Source organism: Manis pentadactyla, chromosome 1 (genome assembly GCF_030020395.1).
Source record: "Manis pentadactyla isolate mManPen7 chromosome 1, mManPen7.hap1, whole genome shotgun sequence".
Lineage (NCBI taxonomy): Eukaryota > Metazoa > Chordata > Mammalia > Pholidota > Manidae > Manis > Manis pentadactyla.
This window is the reverse complement of record NC_080019.1, coordinates 22,877,417-22,891,415: the sequence shown is the minus strand read 5'-3', so window position 1 is coordinate 22,891,415 and position 13,999 is coordinate 22,877,417. Positions and strand designations below refer to the sequence as shown.

Below are 13,999 nucleotides of genomic sequence, written 5' to 3'. Positions count from 1 at the left end.
TGGCAAATTCAGTTCTAGCAACAACTACATCAAATCTGTTTAATCTGGGAAAGTGAGAAAGAGATTAAGCAGATAGTTGAGAAATATTAGGCAGAGTGTGAGACACTATATGAAAATCTGCCATAAAAATATAAAGCTTTTCTAGCTGCTGAACATGTTCAATGCTGACAGAAAGTGCCAGTCTTTCTGTAAGGATCAAGAGAAGGAAGAGATTTCAGAGTTGAGTATGAAAAAAAAAAATTCAGAGCAGGAAAAGGGAAAGCATTGATTCTCAAAGGATGTGGGTATCTATCTGTAAGTGTGGTTGGGAGGCCTTCTGTCCCCAAGTGGGAATATCACACCACTAACCAGGGCGGGGGTACCTGTTACTAACTAATGACCCAGTGTGAAGGGGCAGAATCAAGTGAAAACCTACTGAGTTAAAAGAATGTAAATTGACAACTGAATTACCCTGTACATACCTTATTCATACTTTAAAACTCATCCCCATTGATATAGCAAATTGATCTTGTAAAATAATCTTTAGATTTTTGTGGTGGTGGTGGTTAAAAACTGTAGGTATGTTTTTTACTCTGGTTATGTGTGTTTATGTCCTGGTCTGTATAGACATACCTTTACTCTCTGAAACTATGGTTCATCAACTTTTCTTTTCCATTGAAGTGTGTGGAGTGGGGAGAAACAGTGGCATGGCAAACAATCTTGTTCCCAAATTCCTTTTTGGCATATGCAACAGGGTTCACACTTTTTCCTCCCTTTCCTCTTCTATAACCCCTTCTTTTTCTCCCTTAGTACTCATGAATAGTGCACACCAAAAATGCCCCGTGGAAGAGGTATGTTTGTGACAATAACATGATGTATTTTAATAGTGCTGTGTCTGCTGATTCTGGCTTTAGTGATGGTGATGATTGTAGCACACTTGTTGAGCTTCTGACATAATGAAACTATTCTTACGAATCAGATGCACCACTCAGAGCTTCAGCCTCTCTGTCCTCATTTATTCCAGTAGACAAAATGCACCTCAGCTTGGTTTAGCTCTTGATAAAAATTAATAGTCAAACCAGTCAATGATAGGCAGATAGGACATCCTCCAACTCAAGATCCAAGAGTTTTGATTTCAGGCGTTGGGTTGGCCTTGCCAGCCCAGTATAGGTTCAGATGGCACAGTTCCACCGCAGCCTAAACTTCATTCCTTCCTCCCATCACCAACCTCGCCACCCCAGCTTTGGCAGCCTCCTTGTTCAGAGAGAATCACAAGTTAATAGGAGGAAGAAAGAAAAGATTCGTGCCTTTTAAGCTTTCCAAATGAGAAGAATTGAAAAAGTAGAGTATTGGAGAGATCTGAGGGCATCTGGTAGAAACAGTTTAACCTGAAACAAATTCCCCTTTGTGCACAAATCTTAAGTATTTGAAGGTTTTTTTTAAAGGTATCTTTAGAATGTGCTCCTTGAAAATAGGGGTAATATTCTGTATTACACATGTGTGTAATATGGATCCCATATGTGACATTTGCCAGATTGTCTGGTGAAAACTTAATTTAACTTTAAAATAAAATTTGGAAAACTTAAGCCGTCTAGCTTTTTGAATTTAAGTCTTGAGGGAAAAGTTAGTGCTGTATGTACAATTAATATGTGCTATAAACATGTTCATAAAAGTTTCAAACACTTTTTTTGTGTGTTCTCTCTTAATTTAGGTAATAAAATACCTTAAAGGTTATAAAATTCCAGAAAAGTTAGAAAATAGATGAAAATTTGACCACTTCCACTATCTTTACAGAGTTAGAGACAGTTATAAACAAATATTATAAAAATAAATGGATTAGAATAAATACTTAAATTTTTTCTGCCCATTGTTAATTTCATGTCATCATCATTTATGATTTTACCATGTAGTTTATATCTAATAGCTGTCTTCTTTTTCCGTTCATTCTTCAAATTATTTTCAGAACCAAAGAAAGTCTTTTGGGAGTTCTTGAAATCTGTATATTCTTATGCAATTCAAATTAACTTAATGCCTTATAAAAGGATCATTTTGATTTGCCTTTCTACTTATGGATGTTAAAATTCATACATTCTGTATGATGTTGAGTATAAGCTAACCTTTTCTAATAGTGTGCCTTGTAAAAACTTAAACTGTTATTGAATGCAGTGATGTGCTATACCAGTTTTTCTTTCTTCTCTAGCTTCTCGGACTTCTATTCAAAGTGAGCTTCACCGAGATAGGAGGTATGGTTATATTTATAGCAAAGGGCATAAATTCTGCTAATAATCAGTTAAGTATTTCTCTTCTGTACACAATGTATTGCAGTGTTCTGCCTCATCAGTACATTTCCTGAATTAATCTGTAAGTTTGAATGGTGAAGATTTTGCTTGAGAAAAGCAATACAAGCCTGAAAATGTTCTTTTGACAAGTTATTATTTACTGAAGTCAATTGTAAAAATGTTTATTAAGCAACCGCTACATGTAAAGCACTGTTGTAACTGCTTCAAAGAAATGCTTTGTACCTCTTAGCTACTTAGTAGATGTTGCGTAGATAAATAGTTGAATGACAGGATAGAAAAGCAAATGGAAGGATAAAGAAAGGAAAAGAGTCAGGCCAGCTGGATAGAGCTGGATGGGTACATGACTGGATGGCTGGTTTGGAGAGAGGAAAGGAGGGTAGGAGGGAGTTGCCATATAAATAGAAGGAAGGACCAATAGATAGGTGGGAGAATGGATGGATGCATGGACACGTAGATAAATAGGTGGATGGGTTTTTAAAGATACGGTCCCTGCTTTCACATTTCTTACAGTAGTATAGAGCAATAAAGAACCAGGATTTGAGTCAGACATAACCAAGTTCAAATCCTGACTCACTACTTTCTCATGTGACCTTGGGCAAGCTACCCAACCTTGCTTAGCTTCTGTAACCCCATCATTAAAGTTGTGCTAATCATACCTACCTCATAAGGTTATCATAAGGATTAATGTATGTATAGTTCTTAACATTGATTAACTAAGTTAGACAAAAGCTCCAAGCAGAGGCTCTTAGGTAATGCAATTCAAATTTAACCAATGTCAAGTTCTGCTTCACAAGCTAGCATGAGAATGCATGTATATGCACAGTTTTGATAATGGCAGTGCTTGTTTATTTGTATTTTCATTTTCCATAGAGTGCTAGAGACAGGCAGAGCAGATGCCATCATTCCTATTTGTTAGATGAGAAAACTGAGGCTCAGAGAGTGTGACTGATTTGCCCAGGGTCACACAATTGTTTGCTAGGCAGTCCGATTAAATGTAAAATTTAAACATGGAAATGTAGAATCAAGTTAAGAAAATGATGAAAGGAGCCATGCCTAAATAACTGTAGCTTCTCAAATTAATATATAAACCCGGTCAGGAGCACAGACTCATGCATCAGGATCTAAAAGTGAGCATGTAACCTCTAAACAGTTAAAGATAACTGAATTGGAGCAGAAGTGGGGCAGGACGAATAAGATACTCTTTTTATATGGAAACATTGCAAGTATGTACTTGATAATGGCAGAAAACTAAACAATTCTATTTGATCAGTGTACTTTTCTAACTACAGTAAGTATATTTATGTTTGTGCTATAGGCTAGGTTGCAGAGCTCTGGAATGAAGAGATTGTATGGGCCTTACTTAGTCCTTATCCTTATCAACCATCAACCAAGTGTGCTCAGGATACATGTCTAACTCTTGGAGGCCATCATTTGCTCCCTTGAAACCTGTCTGGGTGTACTGTTAGAGACAGCCCAGGCCAAAGAGGTCATCCCTGTGACTGTGGCCATGCTTATGTAACTTTTGTGGGTGGTAGTTGTGTTCATGAATCTTTGAACATTTGCAGATAAACAATAATACCTTGTTACCAACCTTTAAATCTCACTGAGGCTTTGTCTGTTAGGCGCCCAGAGATCACCATTGTGGCAGCTGAGCCCCTGAGGCCGGCCTCGTGGTTTCCAGGAGCCCCACCCCCAGGACTGGGATTTCCACCGTCTTCTGCCGCAGGCCCATGGAGAACCAATGAGCTAGTTCCTGCTGAGGTGAGCAAATATCACATTCTCTCTTTGCATGTTATTTTTAAAAGAAGTTTAAAGATAATTAAACTTAATAAAAGTAACACCTTGGCTATTACGCATACATATCTGAAGTTTTCATTATTTTGCAGCTTCCACCATCTTATGAACAAGTCATAAAAGAAATTAACCAAGTTCAAGTTAATGCTACAAATAATAATAATGCTGCTGCCATTTCAAGGCGCACTATTACTTCGGCAACTCAGACAGACTTTTCAGAAGAAATAGACAACCATCTGCCTCAAAGTAATGCAAGTAATTTGTCTTCCCTAATTCTGACCTAGTTCTAGGGAAGTAAGTAATCAGTAGATTTCTAGCCTTTAAAATAATTTGCAATTTTTGCATAATTCATGGAACTCTACTTCCCAGTCAGTGTAATCACTGTGTGCTTTGCTGTGATTATTATAGATCATTCTCATGAGCTGCAGCCCCAGTCTCTTGGCCTCACCCTAGTTCCTATCACCAAAACATCATCCTTTTAAGTCATGGTTATTAATGCTGTTGATGTGCATTATTCCTATTGAGAAGGATGTTATATTCTGCAACTTAAATGTGATGGGGTGCTAAAGGTAGTTGTCCTATTAGGCTATTAAAAAGTATTGTATTTGGATAACAGAGATGAGAGTAAATTATTTTGGGAAAATAAAGTAAGATGTCGGAGTTTTGACAAGATAGAAATGGTTTATGTGATAATTCTACTGAGAATCAGGAATTTAATGGTATTTTAAAATACTATATAATGAATATTTTTATATGAATAAATATAACTTGAATACTCCTGCAGGAAGAAATGAGTATAAATATTTCCCCATTGTTACTAGAATTGCTTTTTGTTAGTTAACTAAAATCTCTTGCTATTCGACATGTATATTTAAGAACTCTGTGTATCTTCTATTTTTTTTCTTTTAAATTGTAATGTTGCAACTTCTTTCTGTTTGTTTTGGTCTTGTTAGCACTACAGGCACCTCTCAAGCCTCTTCAGCCTCCCCCAGTGGTCTCAGCCTGTGATCTCCTGTCAAGTGTGGCGCCTTTAATAGTCTTTGATAATTCTGAAGCACAGAATTGTCCAGAAAACTCCAGTGCTACAAGATGTCCAGTGCCAAGACCAAGATCAAAAAGCAACCTCAGACCAGTAGCCAGAGATACTCCCATTAAAGAGCAAAATCACCAGAAAATCAGCCCAGTGGCCACAGAAGAGGAATCTTCCCCAAGCCAGTGCCAGTTTCTGTTGGACAATACCAACGGCTTGGATGGTCAGGCCGTGATGAACATCATGAATGCAGAGCGAAGCCAAAACAGTGTTGTTTCAAAGATCAAAGCATTTGAGGGTCAGACAAATACAGAAATCTCGGGTCTACCTAAGAAACCAGAAATTGCTCCCCGCACACTCCCCTCAAGGCCTGCTGTTCCCTCAGGGAAACCCGCTGTGGCTCCCAAACCAGCTGCTAACAGAGCTTCTGGACAATGGGACTCCTGGACTGAAAATAGACTCAAGCTGGCCTCCAGGGAAGGGCTCCCCCCATACTCCTCGGCACAGGAAGCAGGGAGCATCCCGGTAACCAAACCTGAATTGCCAAAGAAGCCAAGTGCTGGCCTCACACAACGTGTTAATCATGAGAGTCTGGGAGGAGGGCCTCTGGCTGAGAGCCCCGATAGTGGCAGGAAAGTCCCAACTCCTGCTCCTCGGCCTTTACTGCTAAAGAAGTCTGTTTCCTCAGAAAACCCCAGCCCTGTGACTTCCCTGAGCCCTGTCGCTGCTCCTCCCCAGCTCTTGGTGGCATCACAAGCCAAAGCATTCAGGTCACTGGGGGAAGGACCTCCACCAGCTGCCCCAGTCCCAGTTGTGCAGAGCAAGCCTCCAGGAGACATTGACCTCATTAGTTTTGACGATGATGTTTTACCCACCCCATCTGGGAACCTGGGTGAAGAGTCTGTTAGTTCAGAGATGGTTCTGGGTGAGTAAAAATCAGAAGTGGAGGGAAACCTAAACTCATCATAGGGGATCTTGAGTGGCACTTGGCTGTTTTAGTTGCCAGTACATAATTTATTGAGGTATGTGTGTGTGTGTGTGTGTGTGTATAGAGACAGGGAAAAATACAGAAAGATTAAGAAACATGGAGCTGGGTAGGAACTGGGAAGGGAAAGTATCGGGTTGGAGGAGATGGAGACAGAGAAAGCGGAAGACACACATATTGATTACTATTATTATTTATGAGCCAGGAATAAGCAGATTGGAACTGGGACTAAAATGGATGTAAGGCTGGCTTCTTACTCTGTCGAGTAGAGATGCCAGCATTCAGAGGATACAGGAGAAACTCCTCATAGACAGGGGACATTCAGTGGCCCCAGAAGGGCTCCCCAGATTGAATCACTGGGAGTGCCAGGAGAGGGACCAGCCCTGGGGAGGACTCTGGCAGCAGCAATGCCGGGAGTGAGGACCAAATCATATGTTGCCAATCTTTAATCTTCACAGGACATCTTCCTTAGGGAATGCAAAGTTCTGTAAATAAAATGCACAGTTGTAAGTTTCCTGCCAAGATCACTAGAATTAAATTTCCCAAGAGGCAGAGAGTATGTTTTCTTTCCTCATGCTGTTCAGATGGAGGGTATGATGGTAAAGCTTATCTTTGATTTGTCTAACTAAGCTGCTCTACTTGTCATTGATAAGATTCCTTTCACTACTATTTACTCATTTAGGTAGAATCTTTGAACATACAAGCTTAATAGTATTTCCAAAAGGTTAGCTGTCATCTTATAAATGTTTAACATGCATTAAGATGGTATAATCTCTGTGGTTCAAAACCAAATTCTGCACAGCGCAGGTATATTTTAAATGATAACAAACACTTATTTACTAAATATTTATGCACGCACAACATTGTAACTGGTTATAGCATGCCTGTTGTCTATAAGGGATGGAAGGAAAAACATTAGACTATGTTGAGCTGCTCAAACCTACTAGATACCCAGACATATATTATTTAATTTAATACTTAGAGTAACCCTCTGCAAGTGTCTTGTTCTCAGTTTGCAGATGAGAAAATGATGCCAAGAGAGATCAGTTGTTAACTTGCCAGGGTCATATAAAGCTAACATTTTTCCAAGGCAGGTTCAAACTTAGTCTTTTTATTCTAAGTCTAGTTTATTTTTCACTGTGTCATGTCGCTACCCAACATTTTCATGAATCCTTAAACCAGGCAACATTTTTAAAGTTTTAAAGTCTTTGTTACATCATTTTGTTATTTAAACCTTTCAGTGTTAAAAGGTTTAGGTCCAACAGCAGCAAGCTGTTACAGGGTGGAACAGTACAAACCAAAGAAGTGTCACTTTTTGTAGAACCTGCTAGATTATATAGGGATGTCAGCTTGGTTAATAATTGCTGAGGATTTATTCTATGTCATCAAGCAGGTAATTACAGTCATTTTCAAAAAGGAAGGTCAGCAATATACATTCAGCATGAAGACAGTCTCATGCTTCATACTCAGCCTTTTCTGTTTCTTGATTTCTACCACTTCATTGCACAACATTTAATTACTGAGGTAGTCTTTTAGCAAAATGTGTAATTTGCTTGCCCTGCCTGACTAACCATTGCACTAAACTGTGGAGTTACACTGAACTGAATATTTTATGTTTGTCTAAACCTGCCCTGCTTCCTTTATTATGTACCTAGTGACACCATCACATACCCATCCTTCCCTAGAGAATCCTAGAGGTCATCCTTGAGTCTCCTGACCTGTTACACAGTGGCTGGTAGTTTGGACTTGGAGTCAGGCCATCTAATTGCTATGTGACCTTGGGAAATTTATTTAACCCCACAGTGCTTGGGATTCCTCATCTATAAAACATGATAATAATACTTCTCATGGGGGAATTGCAAGGATTAGATGTGATTATGCAGGAAAACCCTATCACCTTTTATGAACATGATAAGTGCCCATTTAGTAGCAGTTATTGCCCTCACATCCAGTTAGTTACCAAGTCCTGCTGGTTTTACCTTCTGAATAGCTCTTGAATTGTCCTCTCATTTCCATCCCTCATGTACTTCCCCACTATAGGCCTCTATTCCTGGATTACTGCAGTGGCCTCCTGTATTGAACCCCTGCTTTTGCCTCAAATACATTACCCTTCATATGAAGGCTGCTCAAGGATCTTTTCTAGAGTGTTCCTTAGTTCCTGTTGCTTCCCTGCTTACTACCCCCCAGTGGCCTTCAGGATTACCTCTGAATTCCTCAATGTGTAGAGATTTTTGTTTATTGATTTGAGGCCTTGTGACTTTTTGTGGTATATCAGTAGCATTGTCTATGTAAATAAAGGATTATGGTCTCTCTGTGAAACCTTGCTTAGTCATCCTGGCATCAGTGGAAAACCAGGAGAGAAAGGAGAGCAACTCACAAATGTGTCTTCTTTTTCTCTTCCCTTAAAAACAAAGAAAATCTAATAAGATAGTTTTCATACAATGAAGTTGCTGTATTAATCTCAGGAAATAGAGATCAGAAAATTCCAAAGCTATGAAAACATTGTAAAGATTAAATATATTATTAAAGGAAAACTCATAAACCAAGCAATGTAATACTGGATTCATTTCTTGGGTAGAATGCCTTCCAGGTGAATGTAATGGAGCTGGGAGTGTTAGCAATTCCTCTTCACACCTTTACAAATCATACCCAGTTGTCAAAAAAAGAGTGCTTCTGCTGTCAGCTCCATTACACAGACCAGAATAATAGTTTCGCAGCCAATTTTTGTTATTCACAGAACTCAAGGGATGATAGAAAAACAAACCAAGGATGGTGAAACCAATTATGATGACAAGCATATTATTAGAGACAGGTAATGGGCAGAAAACTACATTATCATCAGTGTTTTTCTCAATCCAATGATGAAGACTACGCAGATAAAGTGTAAAGGGGCCTGCTTGTTTGGCAGCACTTGTAGAATATTGGTGTCGGTGTGAACGGCTAGAAGAAGGCAAGAATAAAACTACAAATAAAAGTAGAGAGAAGTGCCATTGGCTCTTCTTAGATTTGTATAGGAGATTCTTTTGGATATGCTTTGTGTTTTTCTGTAGAAGCAAGAGCAGTCTGTGATAGAATTGTGGCACTGTAGTTCTTAACCCTTTCTGGAACACAGACCTCTTAGAATCTGATTAGTAGCCTATGAATCTTTTATCTCCCTTGAGAATAATCCTTTAGCTCATATATGCATAGTTGGAGGTATAATTTCCAGAGCTTCAAGGGCAGGGCGCATTCTTGGACCCCAGATTACAGACTTCTGTTACAGAATGTTAGAAGTAACCTTCAGTGGTCTGCTTAAATAAATTACTGTACGTCCATACAATGGAGTATTGTGAGGAATTTTAAAAGATGGTATTACCTCCTCCTATGGACCAACTTCCAAGATAATAGTCAGGGAAAAATGCAAGGTACAGATAGTAGTCATACTATTTTAGCTACTGTGTTAAAACATAGAAATAGGCAGTGTCTGTGGAAAGATGTATAAAAGGTTGGTAACAAAGGTTGCCCTTTATGAGAAAGCTGGTTAGGCAGAACGGGATTGGGGAGCCTGGCTTTCAAGTCACTGCACATAAGCAGGATTAGGATGAAAGAAACTGGGAGCGTGCGTTCCTGTCGTTTTTGCCGCAGAAAGTGCTTTCTGTACTCATCCTCAGCCTTGTGATGAGTAGAAATTTTAAAAACAATAATATATGATTTTTCTAAATAGTTACATACTCCAAGCTTACAAATAAAAGCTGATTATTATGAGTAAATATATCTAAATTAAGCAAATTCAAAAACATGTATCTGCATTATTTCCTATTAAATAGAATCACTGAGGAATAATATCCCAAAAAAAGGAGTTTTTATTTTTTTATTTACATAATGAAAAATTTCATAGCCATTAATGCCTTGAAACACAGCTGAAGGGACATGAATTTTCATTTGTTTCCCCTTATTTTTAAGTGGTTTTGTTTTGGTTTGCTTGGCAGGGGTGTTATTTCAGTTTAATCTTACAGCTTGTTTTTTGTGATTGAATTTTTTTTCAGTTACAAAGTAACATATTTGCTATAACAAATCAGACAATACAAACATTTAGTAAAAGAGGAAAATTAAATCTCCCCCCAGTTCACCTAAATCCCTAGAGTAGCCAGTGTAAACAATGTTCTTTGTAGCCGTCTATGGCTTGGGACTTTCCAAACCAAAGCTTACAAACTTATACACATACATGTACTTTTCCTATTTTTTATAACAATTTTTATCATACTGTACCCCTTAGCACTTTAAAAAATTTTAACAATGAGATTTGCGGACTTCTCTTCAGGCCAGTCTAAGTCTAACTCCTTGTTTCTTTATACCTGCCTAATATTCCCTAGGATGAGTGTATCACAATTGATTGAACATTTCCTCTATTAATGGACAATGTTTTTAGTTTTTTGGATTTTTTTTGGGGTTTTTTTGGCACTCATGAAGTGCTGCAGCTAACACTCATAGACATTTTGACTTCTATGGTGCTTTTACTCTTAGGAGTAAATTTATAAAAATGTGACTGCTGCATCAAAGGTTATGAACGTTAAACATTTTGATAGCACCAATGACCCAGTTTCCTGCCTGGCAATGCCTGGAGTTTCCAAACATGAGGTTCTGTCCTTGTTTTATATGTTGCCCACTTACATTTCTGTTGGAAAAAAACAAAAACTCTCTCATGTGAAGACAACATAAAAAGAAAACTTCATACATATTTAGAGACTTGCACACCATCAACAAAAGGAAAAACCGGCCTCTGACTCCACCTTCCCATTGAAGTGATGCCGCTTGTCCTCCCTACTAATCCGCATGCCTTGTCCGGATTGCAGCCCAGGACAGCCAGCAGACAGAGGCAAAAGCCGAACTCACTGACTTAGTGAGCACAGCTGGGGCAGGTCACTGAACAGTTCCACTCCTGCCAAGCGGCCCACAGTATGGGAACAGTAAGACTTCCTCACTTCACTGTATTGAGAAAGAATTGGTTTTTCTCCAGAGACATGTATAGAGGAAGAATTACACATGATCTGTGGTGCCAATTATTAAAGAGCAGTTCATGATATTAAGAATAAAGACCAAAAGACAAAGAGTGGGTGCAACTAGAACACTTCAAATACTTTGTTAACATAAGTTGTATCTGTGCTACTTCAATTTAAATCCTTTAGGTTTAAAACAGTGACTGGACCCTTTAATGAGTAAGTGAGACCTGCACAGTGCATGTGGTTTGGGGCAGGGTTTCCTGAGGCCAAGCCTCCAACAGCAAGCACACTGTGGGTGTCTTGTGCCCTGGCCCTCAAGGGCACTGATTGGCCTATTTTCTCTTTTTCCTGCCCTTCCTGTTCATGCTTCCACTCTGGAATGTGAGAGAGTATAGGTGGTATACTGGCCCAGAATTTATAGAAGTTAGGAAACACCTGAAGTTACTCCATGCTCAAAATTTTCTTCCTGCTCTATACCCACCCAAAATAATGAACAATTATCAGCCTTAATCCTTTCCTGGAATTTTTGGTCCCTTTCCCAGCAGAAAACCAGAACCCTGAGGGAACGGGATGTGACAGCCAAGGTTGGTATAAGGGAAGACAGTCAAGTCCCTGCACAAGCTCTGTGGCAGCAGTGGGTAGGAAGATGGCTCCGTGGAGGTCAGTGGGTTCTAGCAAGGGCCAGGGACCCAGAGCAGAGGCAATGGCAGGAGGAAGATGAATAGAAAGAAAAATAGGCACAGAAGAATATTGTGTTTCTGTGTTTGAATACAATGTATGCTAAGATTACACGGAGTCTTCAGATTATTTCATTTTAGCTGGTATTGCTGAGAATAGATGAACCTTTTGGGGAGTTCAGATTTGGGTAATATCCTGTTTGCAAGAATGGGCTTTAACACAAGTGCACCTGTCCCCTTTTTATCCATTAGCACTGCTGTTTCCTAAAGACTAGATGTATACTGTTCAAGTTGAAAGAAATATGAGAATATGTAAAATCCAGTTGATAGAAAGATGGTCATGAAGGCGTCCCCTCCCTCGCCAGCTGCGTGCCTGTTTGATGCTGCGCTCACCTGAAGCTCCTTGCCTTGCTCTACTTTTTCCTTTTTCAATAGTACTTCTCATCGTCTAATACCACATGAATTACTTATCTAGAATAGTGTTTGATCTGTAGCAGGCACCCAGTCAGTATTGGATGAACAAAAGTAAAAAAGCAAATTACAAAGAAATGGGTGTAAAAAGATCCTGTTTTTGTTTTTTTCAAAGTATCTGCGATAATAATATATATAATATAGGAAAAAAATGTATAGGTAGATACCCAAATTTTAGATAATTATTATTGGAGGGATGGGATTACAGGAGCTTTTCTATCATGTATTTCTTAAGTTTCCCATGTTACAATGAATTTTACTTTTGAAGTAGAAACAAATGCTGTAACAAAATAAGGAATTAAAGAATTTGGTTAGATCTAAAAAGAGCTTTGTTTTGTGAGGATATAGATTATAGTGAAAGAAAGTTATATTATTACAAGAGCCCCTTTTTAAAGTTTGATAGTGTTCTGGAAATCTTGAGTTGTTTTTTTTTTGAAAATAGGTAAGACTTGCCTGACTTGTGAGCTAATAGATTCCCATAGAGGGCTCATCTAAGGTTTTTTCTTAGTAGTCTAATAATTATTTTACCTAGCATGCTATCTGGGGGCCCTTCTTAGATGATAGATAATACACATAAAATAGGATTCTGCCTTTCCAGTGCATCTCCCTGCCTACCACTATTACTGGCACATGCTGGACATACATAAAGAGCAAATGGCTAGGGAGCAGGATATATGATGGTAGGGTTGTCTGAGAGCTGAGTGGCAGGGGACCTGAAGGTCTTATTCCTTAGCTCAGCTCTTCACATATTGTGAAAAGAGCGGTCAGCAAGTAGTACTTATTGAACTACAGCTCATAACAGGCAGAACATGAATGCTGTTCATCACAGGAGCTATGGAGTGCATTGTTTTACAGGAGTATCTCCCTACAGGCACGGTTCACTGAACAGGTGCAGAATTACAGCATATTCATTCTGCCTCTTGTTGAATAAAGGCAGAGGCAGCCTCATGAGATCCTGGGTGCTGTATGGAGTATCCATTATACAGCGCTTTTTTTTGCTAATCTATTTTTAGATTTTTCATCCTTAAAAAAATTTATGGTAACTTTCCCAAATTAACTGAAAAGAATATTTGCATTTAAAAAAGGCTTTTTTCTTTTTTCAGTAAAAAAAGTTTGGTAGTTATACCTTTGTTTCAAGCATCTACCATCCATTTTAAATGAGTCAATTAAGGCAGAGAAATGCCAAGTCATGTGTCCTTGCCCCAAGATTAAATATTTGAAGGGAGATGTGTCATTTTATTTCCAGGATAAAATGTTTTTCATTTTCATGTTACTGAAGCATAGTTTTACTAAACCACCAAAGCCAAGACTGCAGCACACCCACCCAATGCCAGGCATGGTTGTAGGTAGGATGAAGGGCCTGTGGGGAGCTCTGTGGGTAAGTTTTCCAGCAGGTACAGAAGTGTTGGGTAGAAGAGGCCTTCCTCCCAGGAGATCTGAGAAGCTTCCCAATAGGCAGTTGAAGCTCCTTGTTTCAGTTGCCCCTTACTTTCAGGCAGACACTTATGAAATGATTTATACACCCACGAAAGAAAGCTTCTACATAATTCAAATTGTCCTGGATATCTCTCATCAGAGAGGGAACAAAGCCATATGAATTATTTACAGAGCACCAAGTTATTTCCTTTCATGAGCTCAGACTGTTTTTGTCTCTGCTAACTGAGATTTTGTTTATCCATGAATAGTTTTCCCTGGGGCATGAAAAATATGACTCTTTAATTATGAATGAGGCTTTTTGTTTGAGTCCTTGTTAACTAAAACATGCAAAATAAACTGTGTTTTTC

At 38.8% G+C, this 13,999-nt stretch overlaps 1 protein-coding gene across 2 annotated transcripts in view; it reads left to right on the top strand.

Annotated features, from left to right (window-relative positions):
• The window catches only part of SH3D19 (SH3 domain containing 19), a 170,512-nt gene that overhangs the window by 120,824 nt on the left and 35,689 nt on the right, over positions 1-13,999 (top strand). For both annotated transcript variants that reach the window (XM_036887689.2, XM_036887688.2), the window contains exons 4-7: positions 2,180-2,222; positions 3,902-4,040; positions 4,166-4,328; positions 5,027-6,028. In XM_036887689.2, coding sequence (XP_036743584.2) covers positions 2,180-2,222; positions 3,902-4,040; positions 4,166-4,328; positions 5,027-6,028 — 1,347 coding nt within the window. The remainder of the gene's footprint in view (positions 1-2,179; positions 2,223-3,901; positions 4,041-4,165; positions 4,329-5,026; positions 6,029-13,999) is intronic.